Source organism: Phaseolus vulgaris, chromosome 5, assembly GCF_000499845.2.
Source record: "Phaseolus vulgaris cultivar G19833 chromosome 5, P. vulgaris v2.0, whole genome shotgun sequence".
NCBI lineage: Eukaryota > Viridiplantae > Streptophyta > Magnoliopsida > Fabales > Fabaceae > Phaseolus > Phaseolus vulgaris.
Genome location: NC_023755.2, coordinates 10846384 through 10867488, shown reverse-complemented (window position 1 = coordinate 10867488; position 21105 = coordinate 10846384). Strand labels below are relative to the sequence as shown.

Sequence of the window (21105 nt, the reverse complement as noted above, 5' to 3'; positions counted from 1 at the left end):
TGTGGTAGGCAATGCTATAAATTATTGGAACCAAGTAAGATAATGGTATTGCTTTGACCAGTTACATATACTTTTACATGATATTCATAATCCAGCTGTTTAAAGAAAAATAAACATTAATTGTTTATAAAAACGATTGTTAATATTATATATAGATAGATAGGCAACCGAACTTTAAGAAGTTAGAAATAAATAAACACACAATACTTTTATATATTTAGTTTTTAGTTAGAATGATATTACGAAATTTAAATTGTTTCAAAGTTTGTATAATGTAATTTTACTATTTACTTATTTTTTTATGGTTGTTTATACTTGTTTCAAAACCTAAATTTTACTGTGCTTACTGGAAATTTCCATATTAGAATTCATGTAGAATCATGTTACTATAATTGTGACAAAAAAATCAACCAAACGCACACTTTTCAAAATATACTAAAATATAAATTATTTTATCATATTGTTATTTTTGTTAATTTTCAACAAATTTTAACATGAATAATTATGAAACGATATATATATAGAATAAGAAAGGAAAATAAATAACATAAAAGTTTTTTTTTTTTAAGATCTCACATCGACTAGAGATGATGACATTTCATTCTATATAAGTGGGTGCAAACCTCAACTTCATAAATCGATTTTATGGGATTGAGTTAGGCTTAAAATCTATTTTCTAACACTTTTATTTAAAAAATAAAGAATACTTTTATTTAAAAAATAATAAGATACTAAAGTAGAGAAATATATGGATGTTAAAGATAAATGGAAGACCACATAAAAGAATATTAAGTATGGAATAATTATATATTAGGAGAGATTGGTGTAACACTGACTAAGAAAAAGACAATAGAATTCTATACCACATTATTCTATTCTTACAGTATATTTCCACAACATTTTCTTATGATTCCTTTGTTCTCTTTATCACTCTCATATTCTTCTCCAGAATTTTATTCATATTCACACCACTATATTGGCCCCATATTCCTCTCTAACTATTCTTCCTCTACCCTTTCTATCTTTTCTTACACTACCATATTTTACTTGTTCCTCTTCCATCAAACTTTCTCTACCTTCTACTATCAAACTCACTTGCTTCTCTGAACAAGGAAATGAAGAGTTATCACACAGAGATTACTGTTACTGCTACTACAACTAGCATAGAAAGCAACAATCCTTATGTTTATATTTCCTCTGCTCCCCCTTCCCCTGCAGCTGACAAACGTGAGTAGTTTTCAAGAGGTTGTTTCTGTAACTAAATTTATTCTTCTTTCACTGATTTTCCCACCATGATTTCAGGTTCCATTTCAATGGATAAAATATATGGTGCAATAAATAATTATGGCAAGAAGGTTCAGGAAGCAACTAAACAAGCTGAGGTCATGGTTGACAATATACTTCATCACTGTGAGTTTTCTTCTAACTTTTCTTCTGTCACCATGATGGAAAGATTATTGTCCTCTTTTATCTTGGTAATATTTGTTTCTTTCATGAAATATAAACTTGGACCATCATCACTTGGAAGTTCAATACATGATATTTTTAACTTTACCAAATCATACATACACTAAATAAATAAGGGTTAACAGTTAATTTTGTTTTTTTTTCTATATTTTCATGTAAAATTGGTTTTGGTCACTAGTCAAAACTTTAGACCTCATAAGTATTTGTAGTAAGAAAACTATTGGAATAGATTCCTGTTAGATTTTCTTTTACATGATAAACGAATTTTCAGTATGGACTAAGATGTTAAAATATTTTATGTTAATTCATCACTATCGTGGATGTTATAATATTATAATATAATTCACACTGAAAATTCGTTTGTTACACAAAAAAACTAGTAAAAATATATTCTAATATTTTCCTTACTACAAGTACTCAGGAGGTCTAAAATTTAGATTATAAACAAAAACAAATTTTACATTATAGTACATGGACGAAAAATATATTTAACTCAATAAATAACAAAACAAAGGTTTATAATCGTGCTCATGTACGATAAACATCTCACATTAATTATATCATTAAATTATAATATATAAGGGAATATAAACTTTATTTTATAAATTGTTTAATGAAATGGAGTTAAAAGTTGACGTACTTGAGATGTCTTGGTTTGATAAAACATACTAATTTAGTTTTGAGACCTCATAAAAAAATGCTACACAATTCATTTGTATGAAAAAACAGAACTTCTTGAGTAATGGTATGTATTAAAGAAAAAGAAAAAATAGGGTAAATCTCTTATGTATATTGAACACATAGGATTATGTTTATATAGGAAAAGAAACATATGGGCTAATCCCATTACATAAATATAAATATCTAACAATATCTATAATATCTTATAATATCTAATAATATGTAATTATATATAATAATATCTAACACTCCCCCTGCATATAGATCATATGTACCCAGTTTGTTACAAATGTAATCAATCCTAGGCCCTCGTAAGGGTTTAGTAAAAATATCTGCTAATTGATTATTTAAATTAACCAACTCAGTCTTGATATCTCCTTATATAATCTTTTCTCGAATGAAATGACAATCAATCTCAATATGTTTGGTCATTTCATGCAAAACTGGATTTGAGATAATATGAAGAGCAACTTGATTATCACATATAAGTGTCATTTGAGTGACCTCTCCAAATTGAAATTCTTTAAGTAATTGTTTAAGCCAAATAAGCTCACAACTAGTTGAGGCCATAGCTCTATATTCTACTTCTGCATTGGATCTCTCCACAACACTTTGTTTCTTCCTCTTCCAAAAGATCAAGTAATCACCAATGGAGACACAATAAGCAGAAGTTGATCTTCTTTCAGATGGAGATCCTGCCCAATCAACATCTAAATAACAAACGACTTTAGTGTGGTTATTATGACCATATAACAAACCTTTTCCAGGAGAGCCTTTAATGTACTTCAGTGTACGAATGACTGCATTCCAATGATCTTCATATGGAGAATTAAGAAATCGACTCACCACACTAACTACAAAGCAAATATCAGGACGAGTAACAGTGAGATAGTTCAATTTTCCAACTAATCTCCTGTACTTCTCAGGATCTGAAAGAGGCTCTCTGGGATTGGGTAGAAGTTTGACATTGGGATCCATGGGAGTATCAACAGATTTCGAATTCATCAACCCAATTTCCTCCAAAATATCCAATGCATATTTTCTTCGAGAGATAACAATACCAATATTGGATTGTGCTATCTCAATCCCCAAGAAATATATGAGTTTGCCAAGATCTTTGGTGTGAAAGTGTTGACAAAAGTGTTGTTTTACTTGTGAGATGCCATGGTGATCATAGCCTGAAAGAACAATGTCATCAACATATATTACAAGATAGATACACCTAGCACTCGAATGACGATAAAAAACTGAATGATCCGCTTCACTGCAAGTCATACCAAATTGTTCAACAACATTGCTAAATTTTCAAAACTAGACCCTAGGAGACTGCTTGAGGTCATATAAGGATTTGCGAATATGACATACCAATTTAGAAGACTCCCCCTAAGCAACAAAATTGGGATGTTGCTCCATATAAATTTCTTCCTGCAAATCCCCGTTAAGAAAGGCATTTTTGATATCTAGTTGATAAAGAGGTCATTATTGAAGAGCAGCCATGGCTATGAATAAGCGAACAGAAGCCATCTTTGCCACTAGAGAAAAAGTATCAACATAGTCTAAACCAAAAATTTGGGTATAACCCTTAGCCACAAACAAGCTTTGAGACGATCAATAGTACCACCAGGACCAACTTTGATAGCAAAGTCCACCTGCAACCAAAAACAGATCTCCTAGATAGTAAAGGAACAAGTTCCCAAGTTCCATTATTCTAAAGCGCATTCATTTCATCAAGCATGGCCTAATGCCAACTAGGATGAGCTAAGGCATCACCTACAGATTTTGGAATGGATATAGAAGGAATAGACGAAAGGCAGGTATAAAAGGGTTGAGATAGTTTATGGTAACTCAAAGAAGTATAATGTGGAGAGGGATTACGGATAGAACATATACCTTTACAGATAGCAATAGGAAGATCAGGTTCAAATGTCGAATGTTCAACTGTTGGAGCCGGAGGGGGATGAGGTGTTGACACTAGAAGAGAGTCATCTGATGGACGATGAGACGGTTGACGGCGACTATACACCTGAAGAGTTGGTGGCGGTGGTGAATCTTTAGATGCACTAGGCACAACAAGAGGAATATTAAATTGATTAGATGAAGACATAAAAGGAGAAGGACAAGAATTAAAGTAAAGGGAAGATTCACTAAAGGTGACATCTGTTGAAATAAAATAACAGTTTAGAGAAGATGAGAAAAATTTATATCCTTTTTATGATCTAGTGAACCCTAAAAAAACCATTTGTGTAACTTAGGAGATGATTTATCAAGACTAGGACTAAAATTATGAACAAAGCATGTGGACCCAAAAACTTTGGTAGGTAAAGAGTGGAGAGGGTCATGTGGAAATAAAATAGGATGAGGAATTTTGTCATCTAAAACTGAAGATGGCATGCGATTAAGGAGATAACATGAACTAAGAACAACATCACCCCAAAAACATTGAGGAACATCACCATGGATTAAAATAGTATGAGTTGTTTCAACAAGATGTTTATCCTTGCGCTCAGCTACCCCATTTTGTTGAGGTGTATAAGCACATGAAGTTTGATGAAGAATACCATGAGAAGCCATAAAATTTTTAAAAGAATGAGAAAGATACTCACATCCATTATCAATTTTCAAAATTCGAATGGAAATTCCAAATTGATTTAATTTCATTGTAAAATATTTGAAATATTGAAAACAACTCAGAACGGTTTTCCATTAAAAACACCCAAGAATATCTTGAACAATCATCAATAAAAGTAACAAAATGGTGAAATCCTAAATTAAACTTAATACGACTTGGTCCCCAAATGTCAGAGTGAACTAAGGCAAAAGGAGATGAAGCACGTTGTGAGACACTACTAGGAAAAGAACTACGAATGTGCTTCCCTAACTGACACGACTCACACGATAAACTAGATACATTAGACAAACTTGGAACAAATTGTTGCTTTTTGGCAAGAGCATAATGACCCAACCGAGCATGAATGAGAGATGGAGAATCTATAATCGCGTCAACATGTGCAGATATCTGTAGTTGATAAAGTCCATGAGACTCATATCTGATGCCAATCATCCGTCCCGAACTTTGATCTTGTAAAGAAACATAATCTTTGGTAAAAGAAAGAACACAGTTAAGGGAACGAGTGAGACGAATAATGGATAATAAGTTAAATGGAGACCTAGGGACATAAAGAACATTATCAATAGATAAAGAAGGAAAAAAGATTAATAGTACCAACACCATGTGATGGTACCCTATATCCATTAGCCATGGTAACTGAAGGTAAATAACCCGTAGTAGATAGGGAAGAGAAAAAATATTGAGTACCAGTAATGTGATTTGTGACACTTGAATCTAGAACCCAAGGACCAAGGGAATTAGAGGAGTGAGGCCAACAAAAGATGTACCTGAATGTGCAACAGAAGTAATGGAACCAGTGTTCTACCGATCCTCACACTATTTAAGAAATTTATTGAAAATAACAAGCTGGCCTGGGGTATCAAATGAAGATGAAGTATGGTCCACAATAGAAGGTTGCACAAAAGTAGTTTGGGTAACCGCAACAGATTTAGGAGGACGACCATGTAAGGCATAACATCTATCAATTTTGTGGCAAAGTTTGCCACAATGGTCACAATTGTGATGCCCTTTGTCTGACTTGTGAAGGCGAATACGATCATTATGCTGAGAGACTAAAGAAGAGTCATTAACATGAGGCGTTATAATAGTGGTGTGTTTACCTGGCACACACAGAAGGGTAGAACAAGAAGTAAAATTGGGCATGATAGGGGATCCCAAAGTTTGATTACGTACATGAGAATAATCATCAGGAAGGCCATGTAAACCAAATAACATGAAGAACTTTGATCTTTGTTCTAGTTCTTGTAAGGAGTAGGGGCAGGAGGTAATAACTCATTAAAATCATGAAGAAGAGCATGAATTTTACCCAGATATTCTACCATTGTACCATTAAGACGTTTCGGAGCAACAAATGTGAGGATATTTTGACACACCATAAAGACGTTGAGTATCACTGGTGTATAATAATTTTGCTCGTTCCCAAACTTTTGAACATGTCTCATAGGTACGAAAAAATTGTTTTAAAAATGAGTGAATGGTAGATTTGATAACAATGCATAATTGAGCATCAATTTTCAACCAACGGGAAACCTCATTTTCAACAACATTGGGACGAGTAAGATGATCAACATAACATTGACTCTTAAGCCATAATTTAATATCTGAGGCACAAGTGTTATAATTGGTTCCATCCAATTTGTCAATGGAGATGAATATTGACATAATTAGTATAAATAAACGGATACAGCATAACGGCAGCGGAAGAAGCAACAGCAGCAGCGGAAGCAAAAGAGGGAACGAAAGAAGCCATAGAAATAAGGACAAATCCAGTCACTAGTCAATTGGCGGCATCAACACTGATGAAGGCTCCGACAGCGGTTCCAACAGCATCTCCGACGGCGACTCTGGCAAGAGTCCGGCGACGGCTACGACGAGGCGGTGGGACAGTGGCTAGAAAATTTCAGTGAACAGTGGGTTCGCCAATAAAAATTGACTTCAATCCTACGCTCTAAACACCATATTAAAGGAAAAGAAAAATATGGTAAATCTTTGGTGTATATTAAACACATAGGGTTATGTTTATATAGGAAAAGAAACATATGGGTTAAGTCCATTACCTAAATAGAAATATCTAACAATATTTATAATATCTCATCATATCTAATAATATCTAAGAGTATGTATCAAATTACAAAAGAAAAATCTTTTCTTTGTAAAAAGAAAACCTTTTCCACAGTTATGAAACTCACATGAATTAAAGTTAATTTAATTTTTTTTGAAATTCCTCATGTAATTTTCAAACATCATTTATAAACTTATGAAGCTTTTTCCTGTAAGAATGAAATACTTAATTTGGCTGACAAAAGATAGGAGCCAATTTAACCTAGACCTTGGTTATTTACTTATGATGAGACCCATTTAAGTGTTTGAAATCCTGTCCTGACTTAAAGCTAATCTATTTTGTGTTCCAGTAAAAGTTAGTTCTAGACCAGCTGATGCTGCAATTGCTAAACTTATTCAAGGAACAAAGGTAATTGCATCAGGAGGGCCTGAAAAGCTATTTCAGCAAACATTTGGGGTTTTCCCAGGAGAGAAGCTCTTACAGCCATATGCTTGCTACCTATCAACAGACTCTAGGCCTGTAATTGGAACACTTTATATATCAACAAAAAGATTAGCATTTTGCAGTGACCATCCACTGTGCCATCATCCATTCTCCCTGCAGCAGCAGCATCAATGCATTTATTATAAGGTGCTTGTTTACCTCATTTGCTCAGTCATAATTCAAAGCAATTCACTTTTATTAGCTTTACAGGATTGATGTTCATACATTGTTCATTCTGTTAAAAAAAACAGACCCCATTTAAACTAAACTTGAAGATTCATACCAATTTTTTAATCAAAGTGAGACAAGTGCTAATTAACTTGTATAATTTGAGACCATAAAACACCAGCTTTTATGATTTTGCATCATTACAATGAGAGGAACTTTCTGCTAAGGAGTACTAAATTTTGAGTGTGGAATATGTAGGTGATAGTGAATCTGGATCAGTTGAGCAAAGTCTCTCCTCTCACATATGGATTGAATCCATCAGAAAAACGCATGAAGGTTATCACAACGGATGGCTATGAGTTCAATTTTATGGGATTTTTGTCATATGACAAAGCTCTCAAGACAGTAAACGAGGCTCTGAAGCATAAGGCAACAACCATTCCTGTGTCCATGCAGTAACACTTCACCTATGTGCTCAAAGTTACTCTTGGATTTGCATGTACCTAAAAGAAATTGCTCATAACAGAACTTAACACAATGAGCTAACTCTTCTAGCACCCTTTGCCGTGTTTTTATATTTAAGAGAACTAACGTTCCAATTTATTTGAAAGCCTATTTTCTTAAAATTAATAATAACACCCTCAAGATCCTGAAAGCACACAAATTGAATATATTTTTCTCTAGACATGAATCATTCCATTCTCAGTAAAATACTCTATTTTTAATTTCTAGTAAGGTGTGTCTGTGAAATTGTTATATTTTACTCTTTTTTTTTTAAAACGCCATTTTTATTTTTTTGCAAATCGAAAAACTTATCTTAAGTGATATAACTTGTTAAAAAAACATTTTTCTTAACAAAGTTAAAAACAAATATCACAAGCCTAAACAACTTAAAGTTTATTCAGATCAGAAAAATAACAAAATTTTCAGAAACATAAGTGTGCATGTTGGAAAATACTAAATAAAAATAATCACTTTTTATTTCAAAATTTTATTAGGAAGTTTTGGATTGAAGACTTTCAGTTCCAAATAAATTAATTTTAACAAATGTTAAAACCTATGTCAAGTACAATTTGAACAGTCAAGTCATAACAAATTCTAAATCAATTAATTCTTTGAAATAAAATAATAGTACAAAGGCAGGTGTCACCCCAAGCATGAGGAATTTACCGAGATTATGCAGTTGGAAGAAATACTCTAGTTAATTTATCAAATCAATTATAAATACTCTAGTTAATCACAACTTCATCTAGTTAGCCGGTACAGAAATGTGCAAATGCTCAGACTTTTGATCATCTCATAGCAGCATAAGAAAAAGAAAGGACTAACCTACACCCTTCATTTGGAGAAGAGCTTGAAATAACTCCAATATAAAGTAGAACAAATAGCAACACTTAGCATTGTGCTTATGTTACTAGATTAGGGTTTTTTGCAGTATTGCTTGGAAAAAGTGTGTCAAACTGCAAGCTCCTAGCTACTTCAAAGAAATGTGCAACAGCTTCTTCAGGTGTGCCAACAAGGACACCATGCCCAAGATTAAGGATGTGCCGTCTGGGCCCCGCACACCTCACAACCCTGACAAATAATTATCATTAAAAAGTCAAGATAATTCATTCATACACAACTGACATCAGAGTCTGCCACCAAGTCTAATTGAATTACTTCATTATTTTGAAACTATAAGATCACTAACATAGCTATGTAAACTGTGTTTTTTTCTCTGCTTCTTTGTTAGTTGCTGCCTTTTCTGTTTAATTATTTTCAAATCCGCCTAAATAAGCAAATGTTGGGGGTGGCTCAGCTCCACATCTTAGACACCACATCATGACTAGAAAATATGCAACATAGACATTTGCTAGTAACAAAAAGGACTAAAGTGAATGACTATATGTAAACTTAAAGCTACAGTGAATGATGCTTCTATGGGCTTTAGGGTTAAGTTATGTCTAGTTATATTATATATGCAAAACAACATATGGAATTTCGTCATGAATACCAAAGCTCCGGGAAATCATGACACCAACCTCTGAATTTCTTCAGTCAGGGCAGCAAGAGGGGAGAATAAGTAGGCAGGATCCACATTTCCCTGCACACCTATCCCACTACCCAATCTTCTTCTTCCATCTGCCATATCCACTGTCCAGTCTAGCCCTATAACATCAACTCCAGTGTCTTTCATACGCTCCAGAAGGCCACCATTTCCATTTATATAAAGAACAATCGGTACCTCAGGGCATTTTTTCTTGACCAAATGTACAATCTGGAAATTCAGAAAGCAGTACATGACAAAAAGCTAAAAAAAAGGGTAATATAGTATCCAACCTTGTGTTTGTGTATAGTAAAAATATACTGACAGAAATAGTAATCTCAATAAAATATTCAAAGGAAAAAGAAAAGTTGCATCTTCTGATTTGGATTCCCACCTCCCAGAAAGTCAAGAACCATTTATTGAAATCCATTGAACTTAATCTCAAGAACCATAATATTGAAATCCATTGAACTTATTCTCAAACACATTACAAGTATTTTCTTGTTTGGCCCAGAAAAATTACAATTAAGATGTTTAAGTTTGATCATATTTCAACCAAGCCAACCAAACAATAAAAATCAAGGAGGCATGGAGCAGTGTAGCTTTAGTCTACCATAAAATCTGCTAATTGTTGCAAACCTCAGGAAGTTACATATTGTTTTCCTTTCTCCAACTAAAGAACTAAGTTAAAGTCAAAGTTGTTATAAGTTAAAAACAAACGTGGAGGCTTAATATAACAAGAATCCCAAATTGAAAAGTTTAAAAAACTAAAATACAATTTCATCAGCCAAGAAAGAAATGAGGATATTTTTCCAACATACCTCTTTGATATAAGGCTTTGACCAGCGTTCCCACATAGCAGGTGGTAGTTGTCCACCCCATGAGTCAAATATTTGTATGCAGTGAGCCCCAGACTCTACTTGGAAAATAACATAATCAGCTATTGCCTGCGTCAAATGAGAAAGCAAAGTCTTCAATACATGTGGAGCAGTGTGGCACATGCTCTTAATGGTTGTATATGTGCGTGTTGTACCCCCTTCCACAATATATGTTGCTATTGTCCAAGGAGCTCCCACAAAACCCAAAACAGCTGCATGACCACCAACCTGAATAAAATAGAATCAGTAAGGGAAACACATGATTAGCAGGATGGTCATGACATGAATGAGGTGGCAATATAAATTTTACCTCTTGGCGCAGTATCTTAAGTGATTCTCCAACAAATTTAAGCTTGTCAAAGTCAATTGGATGTAAAGTTTTCAAGTCCTCCTCAGAACGAATGGGTGAATGTATAACAGGTCCCCTTATGTCTTCTATGTCAAAATCAACTCCAAATGCAGGAAGTGGTGTAAGGATGTCCGAGAAGATAATGACTCCATCAGGCCTGAAAGCTTTCCAAGGCTGCAAAGAAATTTCCACAATGAGGTCAGTTGTCTCTGACCTCTCTCTGAAGGATGGATATTTCTCAGCAAGCTTTCTGTAAACAGCCATGTACCTTCCTGCCTGTCGCATCATCCATGCTGGAGGACGACTAACAGGATCTCCCCTGGCAGCCTTAACCAGTAGTGGATCTAAATAAAATAGAAAAAAAAAATCATCCAAACCAATTTCTGCATGTTTGCAGGGACGTGTCTATCACAAGACACAAAAATCAAAGGCTGAAGAGAAGCTCATGACACTCTTCAACAGGATTATTTGAATGATAAAGTTCCTCCTCCCTTTTGAAGAATTTGCAAATTCGTGAAACTAAGTTACACCTTCAGACAAGGTTATTAAAAACAGTTTGCAAACTCAATTGTGGTTGCAATAGGTTTTTGGGGTATCTGCAGCAGCAATTGAAGCCACATCAGCTGCATTTATCCACAATTTTCTACAAAAATCAAGGATAGACAAAAAACACCACTACCGGAACAGGCTAATATAATTTAAAACCTTAGCCACATAAATGTATTCTTCAAAACAACATTCATTTTCTTTTCCTCTTTATTGCTTGAGTCAAATTCAACAATCCTACAAATAATTCATAGAAATACCTTTTCTAGCACCACACAGTGAAAAGTGCTGGAATATTGCAATGTATCACATCTAGATAAAGCAACTACATTTCCCTTCAAAACAACTGCCCCAAAATCCCCAACTTAAATAGGGCACAGTTAACACAAAAAAGGAGATGAACCCAGTTCCTGATTTGAGTTGATTAGACAAAGGGAAGGAAGAAATGGAAGGTACCAGAGGAAGAGGAGGCGGCAGAGCAAGTGAGAGAAAACTTGGAGAGTGGGGGTTTTGGTTTGAAAGGAGGCGAAACCGCGTTGAAGGCATTAGATTGTGAGAAAAAGGAGGAATATTTCCACCCAAGAACAGTGCTTCAAAAGAGAAATTCACATGTTAAATTGAATTTCATGAAGAGAAAAAACGCACGTGTGATAGATATGGAAAAAAAACCTGTTAATGGAAGTAGCCATTGGCAGAGAGGAAAGACGAGTCCTTTGTTAATTGTTTTGCTGAGTTTCGCTTCCTTATCTATCAGCTGCTCTTCTTCTTCTTCTTCTTCTCCGGTAGGGACACGCACCAGGGTGAGAGCCACGCGCCAACTCACAATTTTGTTCTTTATATCACGTATGCATTGTAAGGTACACGTTGAAATAAAAAAAGTTATCTTTCATGAATAACAAATTGATTAGTATGACATGAAAAAAAATTACTCTATTTCGCCCAAATTAAAAATTGTGACTTTTCATAAGATGTAATTATAATGTTTGTTATTAAGAATTGTTAGTGCATAATTGTCTTTAGTTTTTTGGTGTAAAACTGTCCAGCTTCTTTATCGAATGTTAATATATAGGTGTTTAGCTGAAAATTATTAGGGTACTCTGTATTATAATATTTATATTAGCTGATAGTGGTGAAGGTATAGCACATAGTTTCTCAATTGTGGAAACGGTATATATACTTGTAACATTCATTTCATTCATGATTGCATAATTAATAAAATTTATCTAGAAATTTTTATTTTTTTTACAATTCAGTTTCTTCAATACTTGGACATAAGTGTTTGTTGATAAATATCATATTTTAGTAATATTTTATATTAAAATATAAATATTTATGAATATTTATTGATAAAATAATTATAATTTAATAATTTAATTTATGAATTTAAAATTTTTATATGTTTTTTTATTATAATATGAATAAGAACGATTGATTTTTAAATTTGTATTAATTTCAGGATTCTAAGAAAAAAATAGAGATGAAAGGGTTAGAAGGAGAATAAACAAGGTGAAAAGTAAAGCTTGAAATGCTCAAAACTCACCTAAGCCAGAAGCACTTCAGAGGAACTCGCCCAAGCGAGATCACTCCAGAGAAGTTGGATTTTTTTCTTGTCCAACTCGCCTAAGCGAACCTAATCACGCTCAGGCGAGAAATCACTTAGCCCAAGCCTAACTAGGTTAAATGAGGCCTAGGGCACAACCCTATTCATTCATTGGGAGAATAGGAGGTGATAGAAAATCCTAAATGAGGTTGTCGTAAAGGATAAACATCCTAAATCTTCTTTTCTTGCTTTCCATGTTTGTAGTGGCCAACATGAGTGGTTAATTCTACCCTTTGGGATTGAGAGTAATTTGTTCAAACTCTAATGTATTGAGGTGATATTTAAATATAATATTTTGTTCTTGATTGATGATTGGTATTGTCATTTTATTAGTAAGATTGTTTATCATGATTTTGATCCTTAGATTTGACTGAAAAAGTACTTCTAAGTTTATGACCTAAATGATAATGCTTAACATATTTGAATGTTAGGAATATATTTGAAATGTTAATTCCTATCAACATTTAATCGTAAGGATAAAGAGTTTTTACAAATATGCAAGAAATCAATATTTAGGAGACTCTCTTAACAATTTTATATGCCAGAAATTGATATAAATGAATTTTATATGGGCATCAATATCAATCAAAATAAAAAATATTATTATGCTTTTCAAAATACAAAAGAGTGAGAAAGATGAACCCTAATCTCAATTTTCTCAATTGAATCAACAACTTTTTACTTTGCTTTTATTTAATTTTCATGTAAACTATTGTTAATATCAAGTCAAATCAAATTATTGTACATATTTTTATACTTACTAAATGTTACTATTAGGATTTAAAATAATTGTTCCTTGTGGGTTCGATATTCGTCCTTAGGGACAAATTATTACTTCTGACTCGGTACACTTGCCTAAAAGAGTCATCATTCATTACGCTTTTTCTTCTTCTCATGTTCTTCGTCTTCATGGTATTGTGATTGTCTTTGTTGTTGTTATTTGTTCTCACTGTTCTAAAATTGTGTTTCGTTTGGCTTCATCAATTCAATGTGTGATTTGTGATCGAGAAACATTAATTGTGTTTCAGTTTGTGATGGTGTGACACTTTAAATTATATCTCTCGATAAGTGAATTTAGTCAACTATAGTACAATTGATAAGGGGGTTGATGTATCCTCAAGGACTAGGTGTAAATTTAGTAGATGCACTTTCTATTATGAAATGAAACAAGCATAAGTCTTAGATAAATTGATAATAGATGCGAAAGGAGAAGGTTTTCAAATCTGAAAAAAAAAATGTTGGGATTGAATAGACTTTGTAATTGATCTGCACTCAATTATAAATGCAGTGTAATTCAGTTCCATGACTCTCAAGGACAAACCAAGTTAATCCCTTAATCATGGTTATCTAGAAAGAAAATTATCATAATCAATCTCTTGAGTTACAACAGTTTGATTTTGCATTATTGATTCAACTTCATCCCCAAATATTGAAATCTTTGGAAGATTTGATTTAGTTCAGAAAATGAAAGTATTTCTTAATATCATTCAAGTTCTAAAAGCAACAACAGTGATTCATCACTTGTCAAGCATTAAGCAAAAAATCAAATCAAATAGGAATGAAATATACATGCGCTTATAAACCAAAATAATACATATATGTTACATTATCCTTCAATCCCATTAGAAGTAACTTAGCTACTCATAATGGTGAATGAAATACACTAAATTCCTAAGTAGATAACAACTGAGAGCATAAGGGTATATGAATGTAAACTTCGATCTCTTTTTCTTATCATCTCCTCTCCTCTCTTTCTTAAGTTAGAAGGTCTTTTATTTATAGAGTTAACTCCTTTCTTGCATGTTATTAAAATTCATTCAGCACATTTCTTCATCTCAAAAAAATTATACTCTCAACTCCTCTCTTATTAAGCTCAACTAATTAGCTTACTTCGGCTCAAGGTTTTCTCTATGCTCAGTGCTTCATGGCCTCGCTCAACAGATCATGATCTCTAATTATACTTCTCTTTGGAGTAGATCTGCTCAACGCTTCTTTAGATGCTCGATATTTATAGGAACTTTGTGTAGGCCTTTTTTGCCTTTAATTTGCTCAACACGTCATGCTAATGCTCAATGGAAGCTCTATTTTTGCTTCACCTCTATTTAGTTGCTATTGTCCTTCTATTTTTTGCAAGATAACTCAAAGTCCATATAAGATCATATAATTTACTAACATTATAATTCTAAGTGGGAAGATGACCATTTTAAGGATATTTTCACTTCCATTCACTTAAGTTCCTAAATCAATGTAATATCATGAGAATCTAGTATATTTTAAACTCCCTTCAACTTAGCTCTTTGATTGCCCTCAAACAAAGAACACTTCAGAATTCTAGCATCAATAGTAACACCATTTAGACATTGGTTGATTTAAGAATAAGTTTGGAATTGAGATTCATTTCACTTTTATATATACGACTTTCCATGCTCAACAGTACCCTATGTATGAAAAGATTAGTACACATCTGCATTCTTCACATTCTTTCAAATTTAAGCACATTCTGATATGAAATGTATTTGGACCCCCTGATAAGTGCTAAATTGTAGTAAAATTCATAGTTCAATAAACATGTAATTTGTGTAGAATATGTATAAAAACTAGTGAAAAGCATGCCAAGAACCTTCCAACTCCAGTTGCACATGAAGAAAAAGAGGAAAAAAAGGAATTTGCAAAAAAAAATTGTAGAAAAACAAGCAAACAAGAATGAAGCAAAAGAGTCGATATGCCCAGCGCATGAAGAATGACTAAGTGGATTGAGTCCAGAGAGCAAACTCCATACAAACACTCAAAAACACTAAGCGCATATGCATACGCTTAGCGGATTTAGGCTAGAAGTACCAAAGGAATTGAGATATTAGAAGGTTGAGCGAATTAGCATCCTTAATCATGAAGAAAGCCCAAATTCGCTCAGATAGGGCTCAAGCCAATTTGCACCAAGTTTGGGAACAAAAGGATTCCTTTTGAAGCCTAAGCCAAGTGAATTTTTCTTCATGGTTAGGAAATGTCAATGTTGATCAAGATTTGGAGTGAATCTCTAGAAATCTCAAGAAGCACGAAGATTGCTTAAAGATGAAAGGATTAGCCTACATTGAGTGGATGTTGAATCCCTTTTACTTCCTTTTAGTCTCATTCAAAAAACCTATAAATAGGGACCTTAGGGAAATTTTCAAATCATCGAGAGGTCTCAAGAAATCGAGAGACATTGAGAAACATAGATATTAAGGCAATCAAGTGAAATCCAAAAAGAGGTTTAGATATAGAGGTTTTGTTTGTTTAGGCTCAGAGAGTCTGATCTTCAGAATCAATCAAGTTATAGGGCCAAACCTAAAAAAAGTGAAGACTAATCTCTGGAGGAGGAAATCTTGAAGCCTAAGTTGGCCACAACACTCAAGGATCCATCTTTCTTGTACTTTAGCTTCTCATACTTGAACTCTCACTGTAAGTTCTTGTTATGAGTTGCTAAATCTATCTTTTTGAGATTTAATAGAAATATGATATTGTTGGAGTTATTTTTGCTTATAGATGCATGTATATGTTTGAAATTTAAATTCCTTGAATCTGGTAGCGTGCTCAATGCTCAATGGTGAGGAATGACCGTTGATTTTCTATAAAGCATGAATGAGGTCGGAAGGCGATTTCATGTACCTGGACCCTATTAAGCCAGTCATAAGGTTCAATGGTTGTAGAACGTAGAGCTCAAACTATGATGAATTGTTTGATGTTAATCCAAAGATAAGCCATAACAATGATTTATTGCTTGAGGTAACCTTCCACGAGGAATCGACTTGGTTTGACCATAAGAAACATGGAGTTTGAATAAAAATTGCATTTATAAATAACAATAACAAAAAAAATTACAAAGCTATTTCAATCTCAACATCTGTGCTATATTGTTACACCCTTGCTTCAATTATTTGTCCTAACTTCACCTCTCAATCTAAATATTTAGTATTATTATTATTATTAGTTAGTTAATTATAAAACTTATATGCAAACCATCTCCAATCTTTGTTTCACTTCATCTTGAAAGATAATTTTATAGTGATAACATTAATTCCATGTGGATTCGACAACCCTCCATTGTACTACAATTGACTCGGTCTGTTTGCGGAGTAAAAGAAGTGGGACTTAACTTAGTCCACCACTAAGTTAAATCCCCCTAACTTAACTATTTGCTTGCCCTCAAGTAAAGCCCTTGGAGATACAAATCTTAAATCTACAATGGTTAGCTGGGATTGTCAGAGTTAGATCAGAATTGAAGAGATGTCATTACTTATGCTTTTAGCATAAATGTTTCATACTTAAGTGTAGTACATATGCAATGTATATCATATAAGACTCTAAGTCCTATAAACTTTCTCAATTTAGTCACAATCCTAACCCAACTAGTTGTTTACACTCAAATGAATTTAAAATTCAAACAATTTTTGTATTTCATTTATAGCTCTTAAGATGCTCTTAAGATAGCACAACAAGCATGAATTAGTTAGTGTGGTGTTTCTGGATAAGGTAGGTGTATCAATTTTTTTCGACTAAGACCTTGATGGTCTATCTTTTTCTAATTTTCACAACACTTGATGTCCCTTATTTTTCAGCCAATATTCTGCTCATACTACTTTCTTTTCCATGATTCTATTAAGTCTCATGTATGAATCAATTCACAAGATTTTTTTATTTTGGTTGTTATGGGCTTTTGGGTTTGAGAACATCTTAGGGCCAATTTGTATGATCCATGTTATGTGTTAGCTTTTGAATTAAAATTCAACACAAAACCAATTCAAGATTCTAAATCATTTACCTGATTGTAAACCCAAAAACCTTTTTTACAAAACAAGAATGCTCCAAGAAGCAAACTCAATCTCCAATAATTATTTTAAAACTTTCCATTTTTCTCTCTTATAAATTTTGTTGTTTAAAATGATCATATTACATCCTTATATAAGGATATAATGATTGTAAAAACAGTTTGATCATTTAATGAAAACAATTGTATCAATTAAAATCTGATTGGTTACTATAATAAAAATATGTTAAAAACATTTAATTGATTTTTGAAATAATTGATTGTTTTCTTTAACATAAGAAATCACTATATTTTAAACCAGTTTTTTCATCGAAATAATTGGCTAATTTCACTTAACATAAAAGAAAAAATAGAAAATAAATTATTTTTTAAATCCTTAAAAACTTTTAAGTGTTTTCAAACTAAATCAATTTGTTAAAAATACTTATTATAGTCAATGGACTTGAATATAAGCAATTTCAATTAATTAATACATGAATAAACTTATTTAAAAATACAAAGATTTTGAAAACAAAACATTACAAGGAGATTACTTTTCAAGTAACTTGGATCATAATATAATGTAAAGTTATACAACAAAATCTACCTAACCAAACACACACATACACACCAACAAGACTTAAAGACAAATTGGATTCATCAAAACTTCTTGGTGAACATGTTCTACTATTCTATTTATAATAGTAATTTAAAAGTTAACTAATAAAAACACATTAAACCTAATAGAATTACTAAATCCTAAACAAACATTTAAAGTAAACAATCCACATGCAGAAAGTAAGATAATATTTCAATCCTTGAACATAAACCTAGTTAGTTGTTTTCATTCCTAAAGTCATTGAATTTGAATTCAAGCATTTCCAAACAACAAAAAGGTCCTAGATCGCACAAAAAGAGCAAAAAAGTCTCACTCAGCAACGAAGTTTCTCGCTCAAGCGAGCTCATTCTCACTTGAGCGAGAACGCTCCAGTGAAGTTTTCGAAAATCAACGCCTTTATCGCTTGAGCGAGCTACATCTCGCTAGAACGAGTTACATCTCTCTTAAGCAAGAATGCGTCAGACAAATTGGGTCATTTTAAGTTTTTATCATTAAGCCCATCAACGCGATGCAGGAAGTCACCTAACCTTAGTAAATTAGGTTAAATAGAGAGCTAGAGGCTAAACCCTAGTGTGCCAGATTGAGAGGAAAACACCATTGAGTGACTTGTAACCGAATTGGGAGAAAAGAAGGTACTAGAAGATGCGTGGCTAATTCTACGCTTTGAGATTGGGAGTAGTTTGTTCGAACTCTTATGTATTGAGGTGATATTTAAATATGGTATAATATTTTGTTCTTGATTGATTTGGTATTGTTGTTTTGTTTCTAAATCTTGATCTATAATCTTAAATATGACTGAAAAGTATTTTTAGGGTTCTGACCTAAACAACAATACTTAACATATTTGAGTGTTAGAAATAGAATTGAAATGTTAATTGCTATTAACATCTGAGTAGGACTCTAAGTTGTTTTTATAAGTATGCGAGAAATCAATATTTAGGAAACATTCTTAATAATTTTATATGTGAGATATCGATATAAATGAATTTTATAGGGGACATAAATTTCAATCAAAGGACTTAATGATAACATGCTAATCAAAATACATGAGAGTGAGAAGGATGAAACCTAATCCTTATTTTTCCAACTTGAAGCAACCAATTCTTTGTGTGTTTTCTTATTAATCATCGCCAACACAACCATTGTCAACACACTGTTTATTGTTCTATTTTATATTTAGCGAGTATGGTATTTGATAATTCAATTGTTTCCTGTGGGATCGATATTCGTCCTTAAGGACAAATTATTACTTCTGACAACACGGTGCACTTGCCGTAAAAAGTCATCAAGTTTTTTTCACGGTTGTCGGGGAACAATTTTGATTTGTTGTGTATAGTTTCCTAAATATTGTGAATATTTTAATTGTTTTGATTTGTTTTTATTGTATTTTTTTTTCCAGATTGGTTATTTTGTTTTTATTGTTTTAATTCTTATTTTGAATTTATTTGCTTTTATTTGTTTCTATTTATTTTCTTATTTATTTTGATTTTTCTCTTATTTGTTTTATTTAATTAGAATTTAATTTTTTGTTATTTCTTTAAAAAAATTGTTGTTGCTTTTGAATCTTTATGCTAACTTTTAAATTAGTTGTTTTTATATGATATATAGAGGTCGGATTCCAAAAAACCAATTATTATTTGAAGCAGAAATTGAAAGGTTAGCTAGAAGAAATAGGAAATTAAAGGCAAAAGAGAAACAACAAGTCACTAGAGAGGACTCTTCAACAACTTCTTCTTTTTCCATTCATATTTTTCAAGAGGATAACAACATGGCGGAGGAAGAAGCACCACCTCCTACGAGGACTCTTGGAGATTACGCCATGTACCAGGGGCTTAAACATTTTTGTAGCATTGCAATACCTGCTACTAACAAGGCCTAGGAGATGAAACCTGCGTTCCTCACTCTCATTAGTACCGATCAATGTACTTCCCGTAAAAAGTCATCAACCACTTCCTGTAGTAATTTGTTTTTTGTTGTAGATTTCTTCTTCAACAAACATTTGATCTTATTGTTGTTTGACTATGTGATGGATCACCTTACTCATCAGTGTGTTCAGATTCCTAATTGAAGTTTTAGTGTTCTTTTGATTTGTCAAGGAACCATGCATGGATTTTTCCAACATAATCTCTAACTTTGATGTTCTTTCATTTTATTAAGGATAACGTTGTTGTTATTATTGGTAGGGTTGATTGTTGTTGTAGGAAACACTGTCTTGTTTCCATCCAAAGTTATGTGTTGTATTGCTCCTCCAACTTTGCCTTTCTTGATCATGCACTGAACTTCTTCTATTGTTATGAAGTCATAGGAAGATTGACCAGGATAATGGGTTTCTCTACACACCTCATATGTCCTTGGTTGATTAGGAGATTGGATTGTGTAACCAATAATGGTTGCAGTCCAAAGAATACTCACTATCTTAGCCTAGAATAGCTGCGTTCCAAACAATAATCTATTTTAGCTCGGAATGAGTGGGTTTCAAACAATACTTAGTGGGTTAGTTACGAGTGGCTGAGGTCTAAACAACATCCAAGGTTTTAACTAAGAGTATTGTGTTTCAAATAACACTCGAGTTTTTAGTCAAGAGTGACAGTGTTCCAAACAATAGCCAAGTTTTTAATCAAGATTGATTGTGTGTTCAAATAATACTTGTATTGTTTTAGTCAATAAAAATCCAAGATCAAAATAATACTCGTTTGTATCTTTTTAGCATCAGTTTACTTAGTAAAACTCAATTAATTTATTGAAAATTTAATGTAATGTATTTGTTTATAAATGAACCAATATAAAAATAACTTAAGTAAATCTTTCTCA

At 32.7% G+C, this 21105-nt stretch overlaps 2 protein-coding genes across 5 annotated transcripts; one reads left to right on the top strand and one right to left on the bottom strand.

The window, feature by feature from the left end:
* The first annotated feature begins 972 nt into the window (after window positions 1-972).
* LOC137835130 (GEM-like protein 2) lies at window positions 973-8925 on the top strand. The gene is made up of 4 exons (XM_068643488.1): window positions 973-1227; window positions 1303-1410; window positions 7189-7469; window positions 7749-8925. Exons 1-4 carry the CDS (start codon window positions 1116-1118, stop codon window positions 7947-7949), a joined length of 702 nt encoding a protein of 233 aa, XP_068499589.1. The 5' UTR covers window positions 973-1115; the 3' UTR covers window positions 7950-8925.
* Window positions 8674-12170, bottom strand: LOC137835129 (uroporphyrinogen decarboxylase 1, chloroplastic). 4 transcript variants are annotated; one of them, XM_068643483.1, is made up of 7 exons: window positions 11962-12101; window positions 11749-11882; window positions 11015-11090; window positions 10708-10920; window positions 10341-10625; window positions 9515-9750; window positions 8674-9065 (listed from the first exon to the last, which is right to left on the bottom strand). In XM_068643483.1, exons 3-7 carry the CDS (start codon window positions 11036-11038, stop codon window positions 8897-8899), a joined length of 927 nt encoding a protein of 308 aa, XP_068499584.1. In that variant the 5' UTR covers window positions 11039-11090; window positions 11749-11882; window positions 11962-12101; the 3' UTR covers window positions 8674-8896. The 4 variants fall into 4 exon arrangements, with proteins under 4 accessions (XP_068499584.1, XP_068499583.1, XP_068499585.1 ...); XM_068643482.1 differs by having other exon boundaries at window positions 10708-11090; window positions 11962-12170; XM_068643484.1 differs by lacking the exon at window positions 11749-11882 and having other exon boundaries at window positions 11962-12098.
* Between the last annotated feature and the right edge of the window lie 8935 nt (window positions 12171-21105).